At 49.2% G+C, this 14,979-nt stretch overlaps 1 protein-coding gene across 1 annotated transcript in view; it reads left to right on the forward strand.

Annotated features, from left to right (window-relative positions):
* Nucleotides 1-14,618, forward strand: part of LOC134205293 (uncharacterized) — a 29,119-nt gene extending 14,501 nt beyond the window's left edge. Inside the window, exons 2-4 of the mRNA XM_062680424.1 lie at nt 12,757-12,871; nt 12,931-13,259; nt 13,323-14,618. Coding sequence (XP_062536408.1) covers nt 12,757-12,871; nt 12,931-13,259; nt 13,323-14,570 — 1,692 coding nt within the window. The 3' untranslated portion in view covers nt 14,571-14,618. The remainder of the gene's footprint in view (nt 1-12,756; nt 12,872-12,930; nt 13,260-13,322) is intronic.
* Nucleotides 14,619-14,979: the final 361 nt, after the last annotated feature.

Below are 14,979 nucleotides of genomic sequence, written 5' to 3' on the forward strand. Positions count from 1 at the left end.
GGAACTTCCGGAGGAATTCCTGGAGGAACTTCCGGAGGAATTCCGGGAGGAACTTCGGAGGAATTCCTGGAGGAACTTCCGGAGGAATTCCTGGAGGAACTTCCGAAAGAATTCCTGGAGGAACTTCCGGAGGAATTCCTGGAAAAATTTCCGAAGGAATTCCTGGAAGAATTTTCGGAGGAATTCCTGGAAGAATTTCCGGAGGTATGCCTGGAAAATTTTCCGGAGTAATTCTTGGAAGAGCTTTTGGAGGAATTCCTGGAGGAACTTTTGGAGGAATTCCTAGAGGAACTCCCGAAGGAATTCCTAGAGGAACTTCCGGAGGAATTCCTAGAGGAACTTCTGGAGGAATTCTTGGAGGAACTTCCGGAGGAATTCCCGGAGGAACTTCCGAAAGAATTCCTGAAGGAACTTCCGGAGGAATTCCTGGAGGAACTTCCGGAGGAATTCCTGGAGTAACTTCCGGAGGAATTCCTGGAGTAACTTCCGGAGGAATTCCTGGAGGAACTTCCGGAGGAATTCCTGGAGTAACTTCCGGAGGAATTCCTGGAGGAACTTCCGGAGGAATTCCTGGAGGAACTTCCGGAGGAATTCCTGGAGGTCCTTCCGGAGGAATTCCTGGAGGAACTTCCGGAGGAATTCCTGGCGGAACTATCGGAGGAATTCCTGGAGGAACTTCCGGAGGAATTCCTGGAGGAACTTCCGGAGGAATTCCTGGAGGAACTTCCGGAGGAATTCCTGGAGGAACTTCCGGAGGAATTCCTGGAGGAACTTCCGGAGGAATTCCTGGAGGAACTTCCGGAGGAATTCCTGGAGGAACTTCCGGAGGAATTCCTGGAGGAACTTCCGGAGGAATTCCTGGAGGAACTTCCGGAGGAATTCCTGGAGGAACTTCCGGAGGAATTCCTGGAGGAACTTCCGGAGGAATTCCTGGAGGAACTTCCGGAGGAATTCCTGGAGGAACTTCCGGAGGAATTCCTGGAGGAACTTCCGGAGGAATTCCTGGAGGAACTTCCGGAGGAATTCCTGGAGGAACTTCCGGAGGAATTCCTGGAGGAACTTCCGGAGGAATTCCTGGAGGAACTTCCGGAGGAATTCCTGGAGGAACTTCCAGACCAACTTCCGGAGGAACTTCCAGACCAACTTCCGGAGGACTTTCAGGAGAAACTTCCGGAGGAACTACATGGGGAAGTTCCGGAGGAATTCCAGGACAAACTTCCAGAGGAAATCCATAAGAAACTTCTGGAAGAATTCCAGGGAGAACTTCTGGAGGAATTCCTGAAAGAACTTCCTACGGAATTCCTGGAGGAACTTCCGGAGGAATTCTTGGAGAAACTTCTGGAGGAACTTCCGGAGGAATTCCTGGAGGAACTTCCGAAGGAATTCCTGGAGGAACTTCCGAAGGAATTCCTGGAGGAACTTCCGGAGGAATTCCTGGAGGAACTTCCGGAGGAATTCCTGGAGGAACTTCCGGAGGAATTCCTGGAGGAACTTCCGGAGGAATTCCTGGAGGAACTTCCGGAGGAATTCCTGGAGGAACTTCCGGAGGAATTCCTGGAGGAACTTCCGGAGGAATTCCTGGAGGAACTTCCGGAGGAATTCCTGGAGGAACTTCCGGAGGAATTCCTGGAGGAACTTCCGGAGGAACTTCCGGAGGAATTCCTGGAGGAACTTCCGGAGGAATTCCTGGAGGAACTTCCAGACCAACTTCCAGTGGACTTTCAGGAGAAACTTCCGGAGGAACTACATGGGGAAGCTCCGGAAGTATTCCAGGACAAACTTCCAGAGGAAATCCATTAGAAACTTCTGGAAGAATTCCTGGAGGAACTTCCGGAGGAATTCCTGGAGGAACTTCCGGAGGAATTCCTGGAGGAACTTCCGGAGGAGTTCCTGGAGGAACTTCCGGAGGAATTCCTGGAGGAACTTTCGGAGGAATTCCTGGAGGAATTTCCGGAGGAATTCCTGGAGGAACTTCCGGAGGAATTCCTGGAGGAACTTCCGGAGGAATTCCTGGAGGAACTTCCGGAGGAATTCCTGGAGGAACTTCCGGAGGAATTCCTGGAGGAACTTCCGGAGGAATTCCTGGAGGAACTTCCGGAGGAATTCCTGGAGGAACTTCCGGAGGAATTCCTGGAGGAACTTCCGGAGGAATTCCTGGAGGAACTTCTCCTGGAGGAACTTCGGGAGGAATTCCTGGGGGAACTTCCGGAGGAATTCCTGGAGGAACTTCCGGAGGAATTCCTGGAGGAACTTCCGGAGGAATTCCTGGAGGAACTTCCGGAGGAATTCCTGGAGGAACTTCCGGAGGAATTCCTGGAGGAACTTCCGGAGGAATTCCTGGAGGAACTTCCGGAGGAATTCCTGGAGGAACTTCCGGAGGAATTCCTGGAGGAACTTCCGGAGGAATTCCTGGAGGAACTTCGGAGGAATTCCTGGAGGAACTTCCGGAGGAATTCCTGGAGGAACTTCCGGAGGAATTCCTGGAGGAACTTCGGAGGAATTCCTGGAGGAACTTCGGAGGAATTCCTGGAGGAACTTCCGGAGGAATTCCTGGAGGAACTTCGGAGGAATTCCTGGAGGAACTTCGGAGGAATTCCTGGAGGAACTTCGGAGGAATTCCTGGAGGAACTTCCGGAGGAATTCCTGGAGGAACTTCCGGAGGAATTCCTGGAGGAACTTCCGGAGGAATTCCTGGAGGAACTTCCGGAGGAATTCCTGGAGGAACTTCCGAGGAATTCCTGGAGGAACTTCCGGAGGAATTCCTGGAGGAACTTCGGAGGAATTCCTGGAGGAACTTCCGGAGGAATTCCTGGAGGAACTTCGGAGGAATTCCTGGAGGAACTTCCGGAGGAATTCCTGGAGGAACTTCGGAGGAATTCCTGGAGGAACTTCGGAGGAATTCCTGGAGGAACTTCCGGAGGAATTCCTGGAGGAACTTCCGGAGGAATTCCTGGAGGAACTTCCGGAGGAATTCCTGGAGGAACTTCCGGAGGAATTCCTGGAGGAACTTCCGGAGGAATTCCTGGAGGAACTTCCGGAGGAATTCCTGGAGGAACTTCCGGAGGAATTCCTGGAGGAACTTCCGGAGGAATTCCTGGAGGACATTCGGTAGGAATTCCTGGAGGAACTTCCGGAGGAATTCCTGGAGGAACTTCCGGCGGAATTCCTGGAGGAACTTCCGGAGGAATTCCTGGAGGAACTTCCGGAGGAATTCCTGGAGGCACTTAGGAGGAATTCCTGGAGGAACTTCCGGAGGAATTCCTGGAGGAACTTCCGGAGGAATTCCTGGAGGAACTTCCGGAGGAATTCCTGTAGGAACTTCCGGAGGAATTCCTGGAGGAACTTCCGGAGGAATTCCTGGAGGAACTTCCGGAGGAATTCCTGGAGGAACTTCCGGAGGAATTCCTGGAGGAACTTCCGGAGGAATTCCTGGAGGAACTTCCGGAGGAATTCCTGGAGGAATAGTTGGAGGAATTCCTGGAGGAACTTCGGAGGAATTCCTGGAGGAACTCCGAGGAATTCCTGGAACTTCCGGAGGAATTCCTGGAGGAACTTCCGGAGGAATTCCTGGAGGAACTTCCGGAGGAATTCCTGGAGGAACAAAGGAGGAATTCCTGGAGGAACTTCCGGAGGAATTCCTGGAGGAACAAAGGAGGAATTCCTGGAGGAACTTCCGGAGGAATTCCTGGAGGAACTTCCGGAGGAATTCCTGGAGGAACTTCGGAGGAATTCCTGGAGGAACTTCGGAGGAATTCCTGGAGGAACTTCCGGAGGAATTCCTGGAGGAACTTCCGGAGGAATTCCTGGAGGAACTTCCGAGGAATTCCTGAGAACTCGGAGGAATTCCTGGAGGAACTTCCGGAGGAATTCCTGGAGGAACTTCGGAGGAATTCCTGGAGGAACTTCCGGAGGAATTCCTGGAGGAACTTCGGAGGAATTCCTGGAGGAACTTCGGAGGAATTCCTGGAGGAACTTCCGGAGGAATTCCTGGAGGAACTTCCGGAGGAATTCCTGGAGGAACTTCGGAGGAATTCCTGGAGGAACTTCCGGAGGAATTCCTGGAGGAACTTCGGAGGAATTCTGGAGAACTTCGGAGGAATTCCTGGAGGAACTTCCGGAGGAATTCCTGGAGGAACTTCCGGAGGAATTCCTGGAGGAACTTCGGAGGAATTCCTGGAGGAACTTCGGAGGAATTCCTGGAGGAACTTCCGGAGGAATTCCTGGAGGAACTTCGGAGGAATTCCTGGAGGAACTTCCGAGGAATTCCTGGAGGAACTTCCGGAGGAATTCCTGGAGGAAGGAGAATTCCTGGAGGAACTTCCGGAGGAATTCCTGGAGGAACTTCGGAGGAATTCCTGGAGGAACTTCCGGAGGAATTCCTGGAGGAACTTCCGGAGGAATTCCTGGAGGAACTTCGGAGGAATTCCTGGAGGAACTTCCGGAGGAATTCCTGGAGGAACTTCCGGAGGAATTCCTGGAGGAACTTCCGGAGGAATTCCTGGAGGAACTTCCGGAGGAATTCCTGGAGGAACTTCCGGAGGAATTCCTGGAGGAACTTCCGGAGGAATTCCTGGAGGAACTTCGGAGGAATTCCTGGAGGAACTTCCGGAGGAATTCCTGGAGGAACTTCGGAGGAATTCCTGGAGGAACTTCCGGAGGAATTCCTGGAGGAACTTCCGGAGGAATTCCTGGAGGAACTTCGGAGGAATTCCTGGAGGAACTTCGGAGGAATTCCTGGAGGAACTTCGGAGGAATTCCTGGAGGAACTTCCGGAGGAATTCCTGGAGGAACTTCCGGAGGAATTCCTGGAGGAACTTCCGGAGGAATTCCTGGAGGAACTTCCGGAGGAATTCCTGGAGGAACTTCCGGAGGAATTCCTGGAGGAACTTCGGAGGAATTCCTGGAGGAACTTCGGAGGAATTCCTGGAGGAACTTCCGGAGGAATTCCTGGAGAACTTCGGAGGAATTCCTGGAGGAACTTCCGGAGGAATTCCTGGAGGAACTTCCGGAGGAATTCCTGGAGGAACTTCCGGAGGAATTCCTGGAGGAACTTCGGAGGAATTCCTGGAGGAACTTCCGGAGGAATTCCTGGAGGAACTTCCGGAGGAATTCCTGGAGGAACTTCCGGAGGAATTCCTGGAGGAACTTCCGGAGGAATTCCTGGAGGAACTTCCGGAGGAATTCCTGGAGGAACTTCGGAGGAATTCTGGAGAACTTCCGGAGGAATTCCTGGAGGAACTTCCGGAGGAATTCCTGGAGGAACTTCGGAGGAATTCCTGGAGGAACTTCCGGAGGAATTCCTGGAGGAACTTCCGGAGGAATTCCTGGAGGAACTTCCGGAGGAATTCCTGGAAGGAACTTCCGGAGGAATTCCTGGAGGAACTTCCGGAGGAATTCCTGGAGGAACTTCCGGAGGAATTCCTGGAGGAACTTCCGGAGGAATTCCTGGAGGAACTTCCGGAGGAATTCCTGGAGGAACTTCCGGAGGAATTCCTGGAGGAACTTCCGGAGGAATTCCTGGAGGAACTTCGGAGGAATTCCTGGAGGAACTTCCGGAGGAATTCCTGGAGGAACTTCCGGAGGAATTCCTGGAGGAACTTCCGGAGGAATTCCTGGAGGAACTTCCGGAGGAATTCCTGGAGGAACTTCCGGAGGAATTCCTGGAGGAACTTCCGGAGGAATTCCTGGAGGAACTTCCGGAGGAATTCCTGGAGGAACTTCCGGAGGAATTCCTGGAGGAACTTCCGGAGGAATTCCTGGAGGAACTTCGGAGGAATTCCTGGAGGAACTTCCGGAGGAATTCCTGGAGGAACTTCCGGAGGAATTCCTGGAGGAACTTCCGGAGGAATTCCTGGAGGAACTTCGGAGGAATTCCTGGAGGAACTTCCGGAGGAATTCCTGGAGGAACTTCAGGAGGAATTCCTGGAGGAACTTCCGGAGGAATTCCTGGAGGAACTTCGGAGGAATTCCTGGAGGAACTTCGGAGGAATTCCTGGAGGAACTTCCGGAGGAATTCCTGGAGGAACTTCGGAGGAATTCCTGGAGGAACTTCCGGAGGAATTCCTGGAGGAACTTCCGGAGGAATTCCTGGAGGAACTTCGGAGGAATTCCTGGAGGAACTTCGGAGGAATTCCTGGAGGAACTTCCGAGGAATTCCTGGAGGAACTTCCGGAGGAATTCCTGGAGGAACTTCCGGAGGAATTCCTGGAGGAACTTCGGAGGAATTCCTGGAGGAACTGGAGGAATTCCTGGAGGAACTTCGGAGGAATTCTGGAGGAACTTCCGGAGGAATTCCTGGAGGAACTTCGGAGGAATTCCTGGAGGAACTTCCGGAGGAATTCCTGGAGGAACTTCCGGAGGAATTCCTGGAGGAACTTCCGGAGGAATTCCTGGAGGAACTTCGGAGGAATTCCTGGAGGAACTTCCGGAGGAATTCCTGGAGGAACTTCCGGAGGAATTCCTGGAGGAACTTCCGGAGGAATTCTGGAGGAACTTCCGGAGGAATTCCTGGAGGAACTTCGGAGGAATTCCTGGAGGAACTTCGGAGGAATTCCTGGAGGAACTTCCGGAGGAATTCCTGGAGGAACTTCCGGAGGAATTCCTGGAGGAACTTCCGGAGGAATTCCTGGAGGAACTTCCGGAGGAATTCCTGGAGGAACTTCGGAGGAATTCCTGGAGGAACTTCGGAGGAATTCCTGGAGGAACTTCGGAGGAATTCCTGGAGGAACTTCCGGAGGAATTCCTGGAGGAACTTCGGAGGAATTCCTGGAGGAACTTCTGGAGGAACTTCGGAGGAATTCCTGGAGGAACTTCGGAGGAATTCCTGGAGGAACTTCCGGAGGAATTCCTGGAGGAACTTCGGAGGAATTCCTGGAGGAACTTCCGGAGGAATTCCTGGAGGAACTTCCGGAGGAATTCCTGGAGGAACTTCCGGAGGAATTCCTGGAGGAACTTCCGGAGGAATTCCTGGAGGAACTTCCGGAGGAATTCCTGGAGGAACTTCCGGAGGAATTCCTGGAGGAACTTCCGGAGGAATTCCTGGAGGAACTTCGGAGGAATTCCTGGAGGAACTTCCGGAGGAATTCCTGGAGGAACTTCGGAGGAATTCCTGGAGGAACTTCGGAGGAATTCCTGGAGGAACTTCCGGAGGAATTCCTGGAGGAACTTCCGGAGGAATTCCTGGAGGAACTTCGGAGGAATTCCTGGAGGAACTTCCGGAGGAATTCCTGGAGGAACTTCGGAGGAATTCCTGGAGGAACTTCCGGAGGAATTCCTGGAGGAACTTCCGGAGGAATTCCTGGAGGAACTTCCGGAGGAATTCCTGGAGGAACTTCGGAGGAATTCCTGGAGGAACTTCCGGAGGAATTCCTGGAGGAACTTCCGGAGGAATTCCTGGAGGAACTTCCGGAGGAATTCCTGGAGGAACTTCCGGAGGAATTCCTGGAGGAACTTCCGGAGGAATTCCTGGAGGAACTTCCGGAGGAATTCCTGGAGGAACTTCCGGAGGAATTCCTGGAGGAACTTCGGAGGAATTCCTGGAGGAACTTCCGGAGGAATTCCTGGAGGAACTTCCGGAGGAATTCCTGGAGGAACTTCGGAGGAATTCCTGGAGGAACTTCCGGAGGAATTCCTGGAGGAACTTCCGGAGGAATTCCTGGAGGAACTTCCGGAGGAATTCCTGGAGGAACTTCGGAGGAATTCCTGGAGGAACTTCCGGAGGAATTCCTGGAGGAACTTCCGGAGGAATTCCTGGAGGAACTTCGGAGGAATTCCTGGAGGAACTTCGGAGGAATTCCTGGAGGAACTTCGGAGGAATTCCTGGAGGAACTTCCGGAGGAATTCCTGGAGGAACTTCCGGAGGAATTCCTGGAGGAACTTCCGGAGGAATTCCTGGAGGAACTTCGGAGGAATTCCTGGAGGAACTTCCGGAGGAATTCCTGGAGGAACTTCGGAGGAATTCCTGGAGGAACTTCGGAGGAATTCCTGGAGGAACTTCGGAGGAATTCCTGGAGGAACTTCCGGAGGAATTCCTGGAGGAACTTCCGGAGGAATTCCTGGAGGAACTTCCGGAGGAATTCCTGGAGGAACTTCCGGAGGAATTCCTGGAGGAACTTCGGAGGAATTCCTGGAGGAACTTCCGGAGGAATTCCTGGAGGAACTTCCGGAGGAATTCCTGGAGGAACTTCCGGAGGAATTCCTGGAGGAACTTCCGGAGGAATTCCTGGAGGAACTTCCGGAGGAATTCCTGGAGGAACTTCGGAGGAATTCCTGGAGGAACTTCGGAGGAATTCCTGGAGGAACTTCGGAGGAATTCCTGGAGGAACTTCGGAGGAATTCCTGGAGGAACTTCCGGAGGAATTCCTGGAGGAACTTCCGGAGGAATTCCTGGAGGAACTTCGGAGGAATTCCTGGAGGAACTTCGGAGGAATTCCTGGAGGAACTTCCGGAGGAATTCCTGGAGGAACTTCCGGAGGAATTCCTGGAGGAACTTCCGGAGGAATTCCTGGAGGAACTTCCGAGGAATTCTGGAGGAACTTCCGGAGAATTCCTGGAGGAACTTCCGGAGGAATTCCTGGAGAACTTCGGAGGAATTCCTGGAGGAACTTCCGGAGGAATTCCTGGAGGAACTTCCGGAGGAATTCCTGGAGGAACTTCCGGAGGAATTCCTGGAGGAACTTCGGAGGAATTCCTGGAGGAACTTCGGAGGAATTCCTGGAGGAACTTCCGGAGGAATTCCTGGAGGAACTTCCGGAGGAATTCCTGGAGGAACTTCCGGAGGAATTCCTGGAGGAACTTCCGGAGGAATTCCTGGAGGAACTTCCGGAGGAATTCCTGGAGGAACTTCCGGAGGAATTCCTGGAGGAACTTCCGGAGGAATTCCTGGAGGAACTTCGGAGGAATTCCTGGAGGAACTTCCGGAGGAATTCCTGGAGGAACTTCCGGAGGAATTCCTGGAGGAACTTCCGAGGAATTCCTGGAGGAACTCGGAGGAATTCCTGGAGGAACTTCCGGAGGAATTCCTGGAGGAACTTCCGGAGGAATTCCTGGAGGAACTTCCGGAGGAATTCCTGGAGGAACTTCCGAGGAATTCCTGGAGGAACTTCCGGAGGAATTCCTGGAGGAACTTCCGGAGGAATTCCTGGAGGAACTTCGGAGGAATTCCTGGAGGAACTTCCGGAGGAATTCCTGGAGGAACTTCCGGAGGAATTCCTGGAGGAACTTCGGAGGAATTCCTGGAGGAACTTCGGAGGAATTCCTGGAGGAACTTCCGGAGGAATTCCTGGAGGAACTTCCGGAGGAATTCCTGGAGGAACTTCGGAGGAATTCCTGGAGGAACTTCCGGAGGAATTCCTGGAGGAACTTCCGGAGGAATTTCTGGAGGAACTTCCGGAGGAATTCCTGGAGGAACTTCCGGAGGAATTCCTGGAGGAACTTCCGGAGGAATTCCTGGAGGAACTTTCGGAGGTATTCCTGGAGGAACCTTCGGAGGTATTCCTAGAGGAACTTCCGGAAGAATTCCTGGAAAAACTTACGGAGGGTTTCCTGGAAGAACTTCCGGAAGAATTTTTGGAGGAACTTCGAGAAGAATTCTTGGAGGAACTTCCGGAGAAATTCCTGAAGGAACTTTCGGAGGAATTCCTGGAGGAACTTCTGGAGGAATTCCTGGAGAAACTTCTGGAGAAATTCCTGGAGGAACTTCCGGAGGAATTTTCGGAGGAATTCCTGGAGGAACTTCTGGAGGAATTCCTGGAGGAACTTCTGGAGGAATTCCTGGAGGAACTTCCGGAGGAATTCCTGGAGGAACTTCCGGAGGAATCCCTGGAGGAACTTCCGGAGGAATTCCTGGAGGAACTTCCGGAGGAATTTCTGGAGGAACTTCGGAGGAATTCCTGGAGGAACTTCCGGAGGAATTCCTGGAGGAACTTCGGAGGAATTCCTGGAGGAACTTCCGGAGGAATTCCTGGAGGAACTTCCGGAGGCATTCCTGGAGGAACTGGAGGAATTCCTGGAGGAACTTCCGGAGGAATTCCTGGAGGAACTTCCGGAGGAATTCCTGGAGGAACTTCCGGAGGAATTCCTGGAGAACTTCCGGAGGAATTCCTGGAGGAACTTCCGGAGGAATTCCTGGAGGAACTTCCGGAGGAATTCCTGGAGAGAACTTCGGAGGAATTCCTGGAGGAACTTCCGGAGAACTTCCTGGAGGAACTTCCGGAGGAATTCCTGGAGGAACTTCCGGAGGAATTCCTGGAGGAACTTCCGGAGGAATTCCTGGAGGAACTTCCGGAGGAATTCCTGGAGGAACTTCCGGAGGAATTCCTGGAGGAACTTCCGGAGGAATTCCTGGAGGAACTCGGAGGAATTCCTGGAGGAACTTCCGGAGGAATTCCTGGAGGAACTTCCGGAGGAATTCCTGGAGGAACTTCCGGAGGAATTCCTGGAGGAACTTCCGGAGGAATTCCTGGAGGAACTTCCGGAGGAATTCCTGGAGGAACTTCCGGAGGAATTCCTGGAGGAACTTCCGGAGGAAAGTTTTCAAAACTTCATCAATTAGTTTTCATTGGAATTGAAATACATCCGCCATTAACTAAAATCGAAATTCTACGCATTTTTGTCCGAGGTACCCCCTGAGGCCAGCGAAGGTACCCACAGGGTTACAACTACCCCAGGAGGACCGCAGCGGGCTACAGGATAGGAAGTTAGGTAAAAAAAGCAAGCTGTGCAGCAACTTCTACAACCCGAGCGTGGAAGATTGCATACTTCGATAGCGGAAGTGAAGCTCAGGGAATAGAGGAAAACACGGGAAGTGTGGTGACGCTACCATGACGAGAAAAACGCGACCGCGGAGTTGGAGTCAGCAATTTTCAGCCCTTCTCGCAACCTTCATCAGGGCTAGAACAAGTTTTCAAAGAGCTCGTTGGGCGGTAGTGAGGGAGAACAAATCGAAACATTAAAAGCAATGAAACTAGCCCCACAGACAAACAGACATAACACATTGAACATTTACCCATCAAATTCATCGTCGTTCAAACACTAACGACATCTGTTGATTTCAGTTAGTTGGGCAAATCACGAAGGAGATGGCGGTAGCGAGCAAACGTCAAACTCGAGCAAAAACGATGCGTGCGCCACAAGTGATCGATTGGCCAACTACTGATTATTTGAATTGACCAGTAAATCAGTGAACGATGGAAATTTGACGAGTGTTATGTCTGTTCGTCTGTGCTAGCCCTAAGCAAGGTTATGAAAGAGAGCAAGAAAACCTGCTTCAACAGACTGTGACAGAGCGCTAAAACGAACCCATGGGATGACGCCAATCGGGTGATTAGGACCAAAACCAAAGGGGAAACGGGCAACTTTCGAACAAAAATCAACGAGGCTGTTGTAAACAGCAATCGAAGTGCTATTCCCGCATCAAGTTGCTACTAATTGGCCACCATCAGCAACGGTTGGAGAAGCCAACGGTCACCTGTTTAGGCGAGTCGTTTGTTTTAGGGAAGCTTCCAACGCAACGTTGAGGAACTCCCCGTCGGAGTAGAATTGATCCACCCTCGGAACCATTCGAGTAGTCTCGATCGAGAGGGGATCTGAATAGGTATTTTTGAACTGAGCCGATTGATGTATTATCAATGGGTCTCCGGGATTTCGATAACAAAGCGTAGTTTTGGAGGCAAAACCGTTAAAATGACAATGACAATGAATTATAGGCGTAAATTGTGTGGTCCTGCTTGATTTGAAATAAGGTGGGTTTGAAACCAACTTCTTCGGCCACAAAGAGAAAAAATATCATCTTGCGACAACGGTGACCGAATTTCTCTATTCCACTGATTTGTCGAATCAATCCAAAAACCTATGGCTCGAAAATTTTATATCTTGAATCTTGAAATACCCTTAGTAGCACAATTCAGTGAGCAACAGTGACTGATATGTGACAAGTGTGCTACTCGGGTACCTTACATCACCTGAATTTCAGAGGGAGTCTGTTATACTTATTTTAGTAAAAAACGGCTACTCAGTCTAAATTTAGTAAAACGAGTATGTTATTTACCCAACGTTTCGACACGGGGATTGTGTCTTCCTCAGGGGGAAAATATTGTCGTTTTTTGTCTATTGTTTGGTCTAACTTTAACTGTCACGGTTGAAAATTTGGTTTGTTGGTACATTTCTTCGGAACCACTGCACTTAAAAAAGTTTGTACTCGCCGGCAATGGCGCTATTTCTACTCCATGCCGGAGAGTACAAACTTTTTTAAGTGCAGTGGTTCCGAAGAAATGTACCAACAAACCAAATTTTCAACCGTGACAGTTAAAGTTAGGCCAAACAATAGACAAAAAACGACAGTATTTTCCCCCTGAGGAAGACACAATCCCCGTGTCGAAACGTTGGGTAAATAACATACTCGTTTTACTAAATTTAGACTGAGTAGCCGTTTTTTACTAAAATACAAAAGAAACAGTCGTCACACAAACAGTCTATTATACTTTCCGGGAAATTTTTTTCGATATTTATCGCACCATTGCTTTGAATTTCTTTTGGAAATCCTTCGTAAGTTTCGTTGGAATAATGATGATTTTTTTTTTAATTTTCATGTGAACATAATTTCATGGAAAATTCATTTGAATTTTCACAAGAACGCCCAATGACAATTATTTTCAAACTTAAGAACTTACTGATCAAAGTGGTTTGTATTATTTTATTTCATCAGTTGTAGTACATTATTCATATTTGTGCTTCAAATATTAATTTTTCTATTTCTAGAATATTTCAACTATTTCCATCTTCCCGATGACAACTGATTGGTCGCAGTGCATTGCCCAAGTGGAAATATTTGCTGAGTCTCTGAGCTACACCATTTATGAATCGTTAGGAAATTGTAAGTGTTCGAATTTTTGCTACATATACTTGAAGTTCACTTTTGATCTATCATAACAGATGACAAAAACCAATACCTGAATATCGACGGGTTACTGTTGATAGGAATCTCAGAATCCATCACAAACCACTTGGGCGGTAGAAGTCACTACGAAAAACTGGCCATGCTGATCATGAGAGGTGACATTGATCGCAACTCGGGATCTCTTCGGAAGGCATCAACCATGTTCCAACGATCGATTATGGTCAACATTGATCCTGAGTTGTCCGTTTGCATGCTAAATTCTGAGTTGACCGTCGAATGCTTCACTGGTGGTGATCTGCATGACATTGCCCGTCATGTGGAGGTTTCCGGACATTCTACGGAACACGAAAAGCAAACGCTTAGGGTAAGATTCACTGATCAATGAAAAAGCGAACCAGAACTCTACTTAATCATCTTTTCTATTTAGGTAACACAATATCGCATAGATTCCGTCGAACGACCAACCGACAACGCTTACCTACGTTTGATAGATCGACCGGTTCTCCGAATGATAACCAACAAACTGAATCTGACACCGATAAGTGTGGGCGATAACTTTGACTACGGTTATCGAATGTCGAATGGGACATTCATTGGTTCTCTAGGGGAAGTCGAGTACGGCAGGACGGATCTGGCCAGAACTAGGATAATGTTTTCCCTACATGAAACTTCCAATGTACAGTTCGTAGTTCCAGTCATAGCTACCCCTTTTCGATATGTGGTGCCAAAAAACTACTACCCTCATGCTCGGAGGGAGGTAGACATAATTGCCTTGTCGTTGGAGTTTATGCTCGTGTATTACTCGATTTTATTTTGGTTCCCGATAGGATTTCGGATTCTGGAATATTACAGCTTCCAGATGGCTCTCGCGAAGAGCAATTCAAAAACCCCATGGATATCATCCGTCTTCATGACGTACGCAACCATGACCAACATATCCATCGTGATTCGAGAAATATCATCACAACGTATATACTGGATAACACTGATTTGGTTTCAGCTCATCACCTACAGTGTGTTCCAGGGGAACATGATTAAGGAAGTGAACACAGCTGATAACAGTAGAGATCTTCAAACGATTCAGGAGCTTATGGATTCTTCTTTGAACATATCTATTGATCCTTCTTTTACAACATTTTTCAAGTATAGCGAGCAGGTTACAGCCAGATACAATCTTGAGAATCGCATTATGATGGAAGGATTGGATACACCGCAGCTTTTATCGAGGCTCATTACCAAGAGATCATTCGCCAAACTGCTGGCACAGGATAAGATTGAAGAGTTCGTTCCACAATTCTACGACAATAAGACGGGCGAAGCGTTGCTCCATGTGATCCCCGAAGTGGCGTACGAATTCTACTCAGCAATGTACGTTCCACTTACCTCACCATATGTGGAAACATTCAATCGGATTTTGCTGCAGTATATTGACGCTGGTTTGATAGAGTATGGAACTGATCGCATGACATTTGAGACGCAGCTTCTGGTGATCAGACGACGCGCGGGAGGGAACTTTATGGAACGAGAAAATCAAGCCGCAACAATTGATTTAGGCGCATTGAAGGTAATTATTTTTCTGGTTTTTGGATTGTTCGCAGTGGCCATTTTAGTATTTTGTGGCGAGCTTTTAATAAAATCGATGAACTCGAAAAAACAAACGCATCGTACTATATGATTGAACTTCTTACGAACACTAAGAAATGGCAAGGATCTTGTTTTCAAACTTACCAATTAATTTTGTCCAAGAAATTTAAAAATTCATTTTTCTTATTAGGTACCATTTTAGAAATATATACAGCCTTGTAAATCTCATTTTTGTGTTTCGCTGTTGAAAGAAATGTACAATACAGACAAAATTACTATCACTTGGCTCGGAACAAAGTTTGAAAAAAATAATGATAATCATTAATTCGTCTAGACTTATAGAAACTCACTTTTCAGAGTTCCAGATGGGCTATTTTTCTGGAAGAGATGTCCCACACATTTATTCATTTATTCATTTATTGGAATAGATTTGGATTGGATTTGGATATGATTTGGATTGGATTTGGATTGGATTTGGATTGGATTTGGATTGGATTTGG

This window comes from Armigeres subalbatus, chromosome 1 (assembly GCF_024139115.2).
Source record: "Armigeres subalbatus isolate Guangzhou_Male chromosome 1, GZ_Asu_2, whole genome shotgun sequence".
In the NCBI taxonomy this organism is placed as follows: domain Eukaryota; kingdom Metazoa; phylum Arthropoda; class Insecta; order Diptera; family Culicidae; genus Armigeres; species Armigeres subalbatus.